General features: G+C 36.2%; 1 protein-coding gene across 4 annotated transcripts in view; it reads left to right on the forward strand.

Moving 5' to 3' along the window:
- Positions 1 to 281: 281 nt before the first annotated feature.
- METTL14 (methyltransferase 14, N6-adenosine-methyltransferase subunit) overlaps positions 282 to 12,869 on the forward strand; it is a 28,240-nt gene continuing 15,652 nt past the window's right edge. For 3 of the 4 annotated variants that reach the window (XR_008376038.1, XM_053571792.1, XM_053571863.1), the window contains exons 1-6: positions 282 to 487; positions 3,167 to 3,255; positions 5,354 to 5,441; positions 6,535 to 6,615; positions 7,193 to 7,280; positions 10,051 to 10,141. Coding sequence is in view for 3 of the 4 variants with exons in the window: in XM_053571792.1 (XP_053427767.1) it covers positions 422 to 487; positions 3,167 to 3,255; positions 5,354 to 5,441; positions 6,535 to 6,615; positions 7,193 to 7,280; positions 10,051 to 10,141 (503 nt within the window). In the remaining variant the exon portion in view is untranslated. The remainder of the gene's footprint in view (positions 488 to 3,166; positions 3,256 to 5,353; positions 5,442 to 6,534; positions 6,616 to 7,192; positions 7,281 to 10,050; positions 10,142 to 12,869) is intronic. The other variant, XM_053571927.1, reaches the window with a different exon arrangement.

Raw genomic sequence — 12,869 nt, forward strand, 5'->3', positions numbered from 1 at the left:
CGTCACGACTGGCAACTAGGGAATTTACAGGAAAGGGAGGCAACGCTTAGAAACACTGTGACACACCAAGGCAGCCTGATATCCTGGAAAGGAGCGTGGAGAAGAGGTAGGACCAGCCCTGACCACAGCGGCCAGGGGCGGCGGAACCACAGCCGAGACCCCACCTCCTCCCGGCGCCGCAGCTTTCCTGCCTTACAAGCAGCGTCAAACGCAGGAGTCTGGGAAAAGGCGGGACTTCCGGGCTGGGCTGAGCCAATTCCGGCCGCGCCCGGCGCCGGAAATCGATTCTGAGGATAATGTAGGGGGTACTCGCCGCCAGCAGCTCTCGGTGAACAGTGTGTTCCACAGACTGCGGAAAGACCGAACAAGGGTTCACTCGCAATTCACAAGTATTTGAGGTGGCGAAAAGAGGAGTTAGGACATGGACAGCCGCCTGCAGGAGATCCGGGAGCGGCAGAAGTTACGGCGACAGCTTCTCGCGCAGCAGGTCCGCGGCGGCCTATATGGGGCGGGATCGACAGTGCGCGTGCGCGTCCCCCTTCCTCCTCTTCCCTATCTGCAGCGGTCCGGCCTTCCTGCGCCCTCCAACCGGGTCCTTGGCTCTCTCCCCTACGGGGAGTTCTGCACACTTGCGGCTCCCCAAGTGTTTTGTTTTTTTTTTTTTTCCATTTTCTGCCTACTTCGAGTGCACGGTTGGTTTTCAGCAATTTTTATGGAACTGGAACGCCTGCGTGGCGCGGGGCTTTAGTGGTGGGGATACCAAGCTCTGATCTTTGTAAATAAATTACTGCAATTCACACAAGGATGAACGACTTGCTATCCTAAAATTTGACTTCACAAATGGTCGTCTGTGGCTTGTCTTTCCTTCTGGTCAGCACCAAATTCTTGAGCTTGTGGCTTCATTGTCAAATAAATTTCCACCATTTCTTTAGGGTCATGTCTGAAGACCATTGGAAGTTGCCTGAGTCTAAATTTAGTTTGTGTATATGATGTATGCATGTTATGCATGGCATCCTTGTCATGATCCACAGCCAGTAATTGAAATCTTACTCTGTGTTAGTTACAACACCCCCCCCGAAATAGGTAGTATTATCTTCACTTGTCAAATAATGAAACAGGCTCCAGAGTTTACATAATTTTACCCCCGTGGGTCATCTCTCCGCCAGGAAATTGAACCCAGATTTGTCTCTCCAAAGCTTGTCTTATAAACCCTTCTCCGCTTATTTAGGAGTAAGTTTACACATGCAGAAAGTACAGACTACATATTCCTGCTTAAAAATTCAGAGGTTATATTTTTCATTTGCCTGTTCAGATCAGTACATCTATCTTATGGGGAAAGTACTGATGGGCTGTAATGAGGCATCTTGCTGTTATTTTTCAGTAATAAATATTGGTTTTACTGAAGGAAATCCGAAACCTATCTAACTTTTATGACCTAATGAACAGATTTGTGAAATATTGTTAGAAATAGGGGAATTTGGAGTCAGACCTATTCTTGGCCCTCTGGCATTACCGTCTTGGAAAAATCAGGTGTTCTTCAGTCTTCTTTTCCCCCACTTCTTTTGTTATCTTTAGAAATGTTTAGTAGCTCTTGTTGCCACTATATAGGGTGTTTCTCCTTAATTTTAAATTCAGACCTCAAAATACATTATTGGAACCATTATTTGTTGAACATTTTACACTCAGTGAATGCCAAAGCTCTAGTTGGGGTTGGCAAACGAACGGTAGTCCTTACACTCAGCTTACAAAATTTTGTAAAATTTAATAATGCCTGCCATTTATTAAGTCCTTACTAATTATGTCTCAGACTTTGCTAAGCTTTTCATAAATTTTCTTTGATCTACAGTCAGTTGCTATCCACCCTTTTATAGATGAATAAATTAAGCTCGACAGAATTTACAATTGCCATTCATAAAGTGTCAGTAAAGTTCAGTGTTGTGCCTATAATCCTTATAACGACTTAACTTGAATAAAACTGGATAGATTTTTATTAGAGCATGGGCTAATAAAGTAGAGCGATAATAAAGTACAATATATCAGGAAGTGCATACAAAGTGTTTAATTTAGTGCCTACAACCCTGTATCAAAACAGTTAGCTGCTTTTTGGTTATTGCTATTACAGGTTGAGTATCTCTTTTCCCAAATGTTTGTGTATTTTGGACTTTTTTCAGACTTTTGAAATATTTACATTATGCTTACCAGTTGAGCATTCAGAAATACAAAAATCTGAAATTTAAGATGCTCTAATGACCATTTCTTTTGAGCATCATGTCAGTGCTCAGAAAATTTCAGTTTGGAGCATTTGGATTTGGGATTTTCAGATTTGGGTTGTTCAGCCTATACTACTAAACTTTGTTGTTTTTTTTTTTTTTTTGTAGAGACAGAGTCTCACTGTACCGCCCTCGGGTAGAGTGCCGTGGCGTCACACGGCTCACAGCAACCTCTAACTCTTGGGCTTACGCTATTCTCCTGCCTCAGCCTCCCGAGTAGCTGGGACTACAGGCACCCGCCACAACACCCGGCTATTTTTTTGTTGCAGTTTGGCCAGAGCTGGGTTTGAACCCGCCACCCTTGGTATATGGGGCCGGCGCCCTACTCACTGAGCCATAGGTGCCGCCCTACTAAACTGTTTTATTGTTTACTTTGAAAGTAGGAAATTGGGTAAAGTGAAATGTCTTATTTTCAAATACTCCTTAATGATTTTTTGACTTTCAAGTGGTGCAAAACCCACATACATTCACTACACTCCTCAGTTTCTAATAGGGTTGTATCCTGATAAATCCATTGTAAGTTAAAAAGTCTGGAAGCACACTTTCAACTTTTATTTTGAACACGTTTATTTTCAACTTATGATGGGTTTATCAGGGTGCATCATAAGTCAAGGGGTTATCTATATAACTAAAAGTATAAAATGCTTTTTCTGCTGTCAAAATCTTTCTTAATTAACATGATTTTGTTCCAACATTTTTCTAGTTTGTTTTGCAAGCTCATCTACTTATTTGTTATATGAGTTAGGATTTTTTCTTTTTTGGGTATTTTTTATTTTTTATTTTTTATTTTTTTTTGGTATTTTTTAAAATAGTTGATACAGTAAATGTTTCTATAAATTCCTGAAAAGGCTGTCCAAAGAACTGTTATCTAATTTTTGGTTTTTACCTTTTCACAGTTGGGAGCTGAAAGTGCTGACAGCATTGGCGCTGTGTTAAATAGCAAAGATGAGCAGAGAGAAATTGCTGAAACAAGAGAAACTTGCAGGTCAGTTGACTAATTTTTTTTTTTTTTCTTTTTGTGACACGTTAATATTGTTAAAGGATTGTTTAATAAACAGATCACCTTAGGTATGTAGTGTGTTTTTATGAAAAGCATCAAAATAAAGATTTTAAAAACATGAAGTTTTATTGTCAGTTCATGAATTATGAAATATTTTCTGAATATGGTAAGTTTTCATTTATAAAGTAGTTAGGAAATGGACTTTTAGAATAAGAATTGGCTTACATACTATTAAGTATTTTTTAAAAATTTTTATGAAGGAAAATATACTTTATCCTAAAAGTGATATTTATTTGATAGTTCAGAAAGCATTTCAAATTATTAGTGCTCACTTTGGACATCAGCCTTATTTAAAATAGATTAAAATGACGCCATATATAGAAGTTGTTTTTTGTAATACATCCCCTACAACAGCTTATTTTGTCATGTGTTTGCTTTCTCATGAAAATAAAGTACAGAATTATCAATCAGGTTGTTTGAATTTTTGGAAGATACATAAACTGAGTAAATACGTAATATTTAATTTTGAAAATTTTGCCTTGTTCTGTTTTTACTCTCTGTTATTTAATATTTTTAATAGATGCATTTATACTTCTCATATATATTTGTGTGTGATATTTTCTTTTTTTTTATTGTTGGGGATTCATTGAGGTTACAATAAGCCAGGTTACACTGATTGCAATTGTTAGGTAAAGTCCCTCTTGCAATCATGTCTTGCCCCCATAAAGTGTGACACATATCAAGGCCCCACCCCCCTCCCTCTGTCCCTCTTTCTGCTTCCCCCCCCATAACCTTAATTGTCATTAATTGTCCTCATATCAAAATTGAGTACATAGGATTCATGCTTCTCCATTCTTGTGATGCTTTACTAAGAATAATGTCTTCCACTTCCATCCAGGTTAATACGAAGGATGTAAAGTCTCCATTTTTTTTAATAGCTGAATAGTATTCCATGGTATACATATACCACAGCTTGTTAATCCATTCCTGGGTTGATGGGCATTTAGGCTGTTTCCACATTTTGGCGATTGTAAATTGAGCTGCAATAAACAGTCTAGTACAAGTGTCCTTATGATAAAAGGATTTTTTTCCTTCTGGGTAGATGCCCAGTAATGGGATTGCAGGATCAAATGGGAGGTCTAGCTTGAGTGCTTTGAGGTTTCTCCATACTTCCTTCCAGAAAGGTTGTACTAGTTTGCAGTCCCACCAGCAGAGTAAAAGTGTTCCCTTCTCTCCACATCCACGCCAGCAGCTGCAGTTTTGAGATTTTGTGATGTGGGCCATTCTCACTGGGGTTAGATGATATCTCAGGGTTGTTTTGATTTGCATTTCTCTAATAGATAGAGATGATGAACATTTTTTCATGTGTTTGTTAGCCATTCGTCTGTCATCTTTAGAGAAAGTTCTATTCATGTCTCTTGCCCATTGATATATGGGATTGTTGGCTTTTTTCATGTGGATTAATTTGAGTTCTCTATAGATCCTAGTTATCAAGCTTTTGTCTGATTGAAAATATGCAAATATCCTTTCCCATTGTGTAGGTTGTCTCTTTGCTTTGGTTATTGTCTCCTTAGCTGTACAGAAGCTTTTCAGTTTCATCAAGTCCCATTTGTTTATTTTTGTTGTTGTTGCAATTGCCATGGCAGTCTTCTTCATGAAGTCTTTCCCCAGGCCAATATCTTCCCGTGTTTTTCCTATGCTTTCTTTGAGGATTTTTATTGTTTCATGCCTTAAATTTAAGTCCTTTATCCATCTTGAATCAATGTGTGTGATATTTTCATTTTATGTATTTTATTTATTTATTTTTTTGAGACAGAGTCTCATTATGTCACCCTGGGTAGTGTCGTGGCGTCACAACTCACAGCAACCTCCAACTCTTGGGCTTACGTGATTCCCTTGCTTCAGCCTCCCAAGTAGCTGGCACTATAGGTGCCTGCCACAACGCCCGGCTTTTTGTTGTTGTTGTTGCAGTTGTTTAGTTGGCTGGGGCTAGGTTCGAACCTGCCACTGTTGGTGTATGTGGCTAGTGTCGTAACCACTGTGCTACAAGCACCGAGCCTGATATTTTCATTTTAATTTTCAGGGCTTCTTATGATACTTCTGCTCCAAATGCAAAACGTAAGTATTTGGATGAAGGAGAGACAGATGAAGACAAAATGGAAGAATATAAGGCAAGAAGAGAATTTTACTATCAAGAAAAAAAGTAATCCTTATAATAATACATGTAGTTTCATATCCAAGAAAACAAATTTGGTGAAAAAATGAATTTTACGATGTGCTAAAATAATTGTCAGTGTCATATGTTATCATCAGTTAATGTAAGACCTTATTATCTTTCTCATTTTAATGCCAGAGTTGTCTGGATTAAATTAGGTTATGCATATAAAGCATTCAGTATGCCAAGCACCAGGCGATAATATCCTTAAAGAAGTATGAGGAGATAAGTGTATCAGAAACTTTGAGTTATTAGATTCAGTTTCAGAAAGCTGCAATAGTCCTTTTTGAGTTGTGGTATTTCGTGTTAACGATACCGGCTAGTACAGTAACTCATGGCTAGCCAGCAGTATAGAAGCATTTTTGAAGAGGCCTGAGAAAGAACCAACACCTGAGCTTGTAACTACAATACTTAGTTACAAAATACATATTGAAGAATACAGTTGAAGAAAAATACATATTATGGCTGAAAACCTACTTCCATTTTTTTAAAGTAAATTATGTATTACTATATTTAATAGAGAATGTATAGTTTCAGTATATCTCTAGGAATTTTAGTGATATGATATGTAATCTCATGAACACTTTGTGTGTTGCATTTTGGTGTACTCTAATAAGTACTTAAATATTTGTGATTGTTTTAGGTAGAACCATATACAATTGCTCATATTCCAGTGTTTTTGACCTATAACTATAGTAGTTCCATATGGTTCAATCTAATAGGAATAAATTGCCCAACTGATGGTTGTATCTTTCATGAGTTAAGCTAAATTCTCACATTTGTAATATTATATATGTTATAAATCCTTGTAGACTATTCAGTCAACAAAATGTCAATAATTGTAGGTAATTACTCTTCATAGTAATGAGGAAATTTTTATTTTGAAGATAATTAGATCTAATGATGAGAAAGCAAAGACTTTAATGTTTGGCTTTAAAGCTAATTAGAAATATTTATTATATCTTAGGGACATAAAATATTTATTGCATCTTAATATATAATAATTAGAGGGATTGTCTGTGTAAAATGTTTACTAAATCTTTTTCAAGGATGAAGTAGAAATGCAACCAGAAGATGAAAACTTGCCATATGAAGAAGAGATTTACAAAGATTCAAGTACTTTTCTTAAGGTAAAATAGAGAATTTGTTTTTTTTTTTTTTACTCACCTATTTTTTTTTTTAGCATTTTTTTTTTTTTTTTATTGTTGGGGATTCATTGAGGGTACAATAAGCCAGGTTACACTGATTGCAATTGTTAGGTAAAGTCCCTCTTGCAATCATGTCTGGCCCCCATAAAGTGTGACACACACCAAGGCCCCACCCTCCTCCCTCCAAAATAGAGAATTTTTAAATCTTGTTATTAACTCTTCACGTTTAAGTTCTGTACCTGAAAAGATTTTAAATACCTATTTGTTTTTAAGATTTTTTTTCGGTTATTTAAGGGTTATTATAATAAAAAAAAAAAAGATGAATTAAAATTATTTATAAAATTTCCTTCTGATATTTGACTATTTGGTATGAGATAATAATGTATTAATGTCAGTAGCTACGGAACAATAATGCTATAATTTTACTTGTGTTTTCAAAGATTACTTTAACCTATCAGTTGATTATATTTTGTGTGACCCCATGATAAAAAACAAAGTACAAATTTGGTGTGTTTGTCTTCAGAGTACATGCTATTAATTTGATTTTGACTTTCTTAAGGGAACACAGAGTTTGAATCCCCATAATGATTACTGCCAACATTTTGTAGACACTGGACATAGGCCTCAGAATTTCATCAGGGATGTAGGTAGGTCAGATTTATTTGGAATAGGCTGTTCTTAAGTCTAAATTATATGCATGTAATTTAGTAATTTGTGGATTATTTCTAACAAAATTATTTTTCCTGGGTTGACTTCTTCTTTCTGTATCAGTGCTTTCTTCTGGTACAAATTCCTTTTCCTTGCACAATGTTATTATATTTTCTTCTTTCTTTCTTTTTGTAGGACTCCTCCTCATTGGTTCTATGACTGCCTGCATTTTAGATAGCTTTATTGAGATCTTGCAGTTCTTTTATTTAAAGAGTATAATTCGTTGTTTATTTTAGTGTATCCACAGGAGTTATGCAGCCATTACCACAATGTATATCTGAGCATTTCATTTAAGGAAGCCCTGTACCCATTAACATTCAGTCCCCATTCCCACCCTCTCCTCTGCCCACCCTAGCATTAAGTAACCATTAATATACTTCCTATCTTGATAAATTTGCTTATTTTAGACATCTCATAAATGAAATCATGTAATATGTGGTATTTGGTGAGTGGGTTCTTAGCATAATTTTTTTTTTTTGAAAGGCAATGTCTCACTATGTTGGCCTTGGTAGAGTGCCATGGCATCACAGCTCACAGCAACCTCAAACTCTTGGGCTTAAGCCATTCTCTTGTCTTAGCCTCCCAAGTAGCTGGGACTACAGGTGCCTGCCATAACACCCGGGTACTTTTTTGTTGTAGTTGTCATTTTAGCAGCCCCGGCTGGATTTAGCAGCCCCGGCTGGGTTTGAACCCATGGTGTATGTGGCTGGCACGCTAACCACTGAACTATGGGCACTGAGTCTAGCATAATATTTTTGGGAGTCATTGGTGCTATAGCATATGTTAATACTTTCTTTTTATTGCCAAATATTACATTGTACGTGTGTGTGTGGGTATGTGTGTGTGTATATATATGTCATACTTTATCCATTCGTATGGATTGTTTGTATTTTTTGGCTATTATGAACACTGCTGTTATGAATATTCATATACAAGTTTTTATGTGGACATGGGCTTAAGCAATTCTCTTGCCTCAGCCTCCCGAGTAGCTGGGACTATAGGTGCCCGCCACAATGTCCAGCTATTTTTTGGTTGCAGTTGTCATTGTCATTCAGGTGGCCTGGGCTGGGTTCGAACCTGCCAGCCTCGATGTGGCCAGTGCCATAACCACTGAACTATGGGTGCCGAGCCTGTGGACATGTTTTTATCTCTCTCCAGTATATACCTAGGAGTGGAATTGCTGGGTCCCATGGTAATCCTCTCTTATCTTTTTAGGTACTACTTCTTTATTTTCAAAGTGACCATACCATTTTACATTCCTACCAGAAATAGGTGAGGGATCCAGTTTCTTCACATCCTGGACTCTTATTATCTGTGTTTTTTATTAAAGCCATTGTAGTTGGTGTAAAGTGGCATCTCATTGTGGTTTTGATTTGCATTTTCCTAGTGATTAATGATACTGAGCATCTTTTCATGCTTATTGGTGGCCAATTATCTTCTTTGGAGAAATGTCTAGGTGCTTTGTTGTTAAATTTTTCTTTGTCTTTTTATTACTGAATTGCAAGAGTTCTTATTCTGTGTGTGTGTAAATAGTGTTCAGGTGTTTTAGGTACAAGTGTTATTAGATTCATGATTTGCAGTTATTTTCTCCCATTCTGGAGGTTGTTTCTTCACTTTTTTGATGGTGTATTTTGGAGTACATTTTAATTTTGATGTAATCCAATTTATTTTTTCTTTATCACTTGTAGAAACATTACTCTGAAATAGAAACTAATTTTAATGCTTCTACAAGCAAAATTTAGTCATCAAAACTTATAAATTTTGGGGCAGCACCTGTGGCTCAAGGAGTAAGGTGCTGGCCCCATATACCGGGGTGGTAGGTTCAAGCCCAGCCCCAGCCAAAATAGCAAAAAATAAATAAATAAATAAATAAATTTTGTAACTAAATTTGGATATAAACCTTTCTGCTCTTAAGACACTTCCTTTATCAATTCAAAGAAAATGTACTTAGAAAACTATTATGATAGACTGAAGAAAAGTTGTTCCTTCTATTTGGTATAGGACTGAGAACTGACAACTCTGTTGAAATCTAACTACAATAAAGTCTTCAAACTTGTTTTATTTGAAGAGTGGTCTATAAGCACTGGTTGAAGAAGCTTTTCAAAATCTTTCACTTTTTTCTCTTTTATGTTAAAGTTATTGATATTTGTACTTTTGTTTTTATATTAATTTTATATAATTTATAGTATTACAAATATGCTTCCTATGTGGTGAAAAAGATAGGAAAAAGATACTAATTTTCTCTACTTTGGCTAACTTTCCAAGAAATTAAGTAAAAAAATCTTAACAGTTACTACATTTTTTTAGGAGAAGGAATTTTTTTTTTTTTAAACGAAAAGGAAGGCAAGAAAGCACACTGGAAAGGGGGGAAAACACACAGGAAAGATAGTTGTTTTTTCTTTTCCTGAATGGTTAAAGTTGATGCTATGAGCAGATTGTTTAACCTAATAAATATGAGAAATTAAATGGTATATTGACTTGAACTAGTCTTCAGAACATCTGAGTTTTTACCTGTATGTGGGCTTGGGGTCATTAGTTATGAAATGTATATATGAATTATCTGAAAAATGCTACAGATTAGCTTTTCTAAAAGACATGAGAGCAAACTGATGTGTGTATTATTGTTTTGAGAAAATTCATACCCTTTGAATTCATTGATACTAAGTTTATTTGAATGGAAATTTAGAATTTGCTATTTTTCCTTCTCAGGTTTAGCTGACAGATTTGAAGAATACCCTAAACTAAGGGAGCTCATCAGGCTAAAGGATGAGTTAATATCTAAATCTAACACTCCTCCTATGTAAGTGTTTATATTGAATTACTGTTGGTTCCCAACTGAGGCTTAAAGTATCAGTGTGTTATAATTTTTTCTTTTTAAAAAATATTCAGTGCCCATATAAGATTAACATATTTTATTGCTCTATTTTTTATAATAAAATATATCAGTTTGAAACTCTTGTGCTAAGTACACAGTGGGTTCTCATTTAAAATTTTTTCAGCTTTTCAGATAATTTGCTTGAAGTACAAATTATTTTTGTCCTATTAAAAAATTATTCATGTTTATTGTATTCTTGATACTTACTCAGCTTAAAATACCTTTAAATTAACTTTTTTCTTACAAAATTATTTGTTTGCTGGAGAAAGTTTAGAAAACTTAAAGGATAAAAAATAATTAGCCATCTTAAGATACTTTTTTTTTTTTTTTTTTTGTAGAGACAGAGTCTCACTGTACCGCCCTCGGTAGAGTGCCCTGGCGTCACACGGCTCACAGCAACCTCCAGCTCCTGGGCTTACATGATTCTCTTGCCTCAGCCTCCTGAGTAGCTGGGACTACAGGCGCCCGCCACAACTCCTGGCTATTTTTTTGTTGCAGTTTGGCCGGGGCTGGGTTTGAAGCCGCCACCCTCGGCATATGGGGCTGGCGCTCTACTTACTGAGCCATAGGCGCCGCCCTTTTTTTTTTTTTTTTTTTTTTTTGATTCAGAGTCTGACTGTGTCGCCCTGGGTAAAGTGCCCTGGTGTCATCAGCTCATAGCAACCACAAACTTGGGCTTGAGCAATCCTCTTGCTTCAGCATCCTACATAGCTGGGACTATACGTGCCTCTGACAAGGCCCAGCTAGTTTGTTCTATTTTTAGTAGAGATGGGGTCTCACTCTAGCTCAGGCTGGTGTAGAATTCCTGAGCTTGAGTAATCCACCTGCTCAGCCTCCTGGAGTGCTAGGGTTACAGGTGTGACCCATTGTGCCCAGCCTCTGAAATACTATTCTTAACAATTTGGAATATGGTAATTCATTTTCATCTTTGCTAAACAGAATAATGTGTTTTTCAGAGATGTATATGTAGCATAAGTTCTTTGAAATTAGAGAATGTTTGTTTCATATTTAGCTTTAAATGTTTTGTACATGTAACAAAAGCATCCTATAAATTAGTAGAAAAGCCATCATGACAAGAAAAAATGAGAAATGTCCATTTCCCACTGAGGGCGTGTGTGAGCTAATGAATAGTATACTATAAAATGTGTCATTCACAGAAAGTATTTATGGCATTAAATCATAATATCTGTAAACTATTATTACTAAATTTATATTTTGGGTTAAACTGTTTCAAATGTTATTAACATTCCTAGTCATGTTATACGAAAATATGGGAAAATACATACTGGGCTGACAGCAATACTAATACATGGTCATGAGTAATGGGAGAGGGGCAGAAGTACAGTAAGTGTATAATCCCTAAAACATATAAGGTTGGACAGTTAAGTTTGTGAACTCATCCTAGAAAAAGTACTACATACCTGATTGCTGAATATCATTGTAGTCACCTTCAAAGTACTTCCCTTGGAAAGCTATGCACCACCATCAGTTCCTAGTTCACCCTTTAAAAGAATTTTGGAACTCTTTTACTGGAATGGCCGTCAGAGCTGCTGTCATATGAGGTTGATCAATTAAGTTTATGAACTCATCCTAGAAAAAGTGCTGGGTACTTCACTGCTATCACTAGTCACTAGACTTCCCTAGGGAAGCTGTGCACTAACACACCAGTGCATAGTCCACCCTTCAAAGTACTTTTTGTAGGATGAGTTTGTGAACTTAATTGTCAGACCTCTTTCAGTGACAGCTGTGATGGCTATTCCAGAAAAAGAGTTCCAAAATTACTTTGAAGGATGAACTAGGTGCCAGTGTTCTTGCATAGCTTCCCAAGGGGAGTACTTCAAAGGTGTCTGTAGTGATACTGAGCCATGAGTTTGCAAACATAGTTGTCTAACCTTGTATGTGGGGAAATCTTAGTGTACCCTAAGATTCATTCTATTTAAAAACTCTGTTACATTCAGAATAGTTTAGATTTAAAATACTTTTATACTATGTGAAAATAACTTCAGGAAAGGCTAGGAGTAATTTATGTTAGCATGAAAAGTCTAGTAATGTAGACATTTTTAATAATGAACAAGTTAATATAAGAAAAATTATGTCAATATTTAGATGCTATTTTTATTTTTATTTTTTCATATTCAATAAAAATTAAGTTCATTTTTATTTTTTATTTATTTTATTTATTTTTTGACACATTTAGTAGAGTGCCATGGTGTCATAGCTCACAGCAACCCCAAACTCTTGGGCTTAAGCGATTCTCTTGCCTCAGCCTCTGTAGTAGCTGGGACGCAGGTGGCCACCACAGTACCAGGCTATTTTTAGAGAGGGGGTCTTGCTCTTATTGAAGCTGATCTCAAACTCTTCAGCTCAAGCAATCCACCCAGCTTAGTCTTCCAGGGAGCTGGGATTACAGGCTGAGCCACTGTGCACAGCCTTAGATACTATTTTTTAGAAGGACGAATTTAAAACACATAGTGAAGTAATTTTTCTAACCTAACTAAACAATTAGGAAAAAAGTAATATGGCATTCCTTAGAAAATTCAGGTGACTATGGAAAGGGGTTCAGAAAGTTACATCTGAATATGAATTTTCAATGTAAAAATAAGACAAGAATTCCAGATATATGTGAGGAATAGTATGATTTTTATTTTATAGT

The sequence above is a fragment of the Nycticebus coucang genome, chromosome 1, assembly GCF_027406575.1.
Source record: "Nycticebus coucang isolate mNycCou1 chromosome 1, mNycCou1.pri, whole genome shotgun sequence".
NCBI classification, from domain to species: Eukaryota; Metazoa; Chordata; class Mammalia; order Primates; family Lorisidae; genus Nycticebus; species Nycticebus coucang.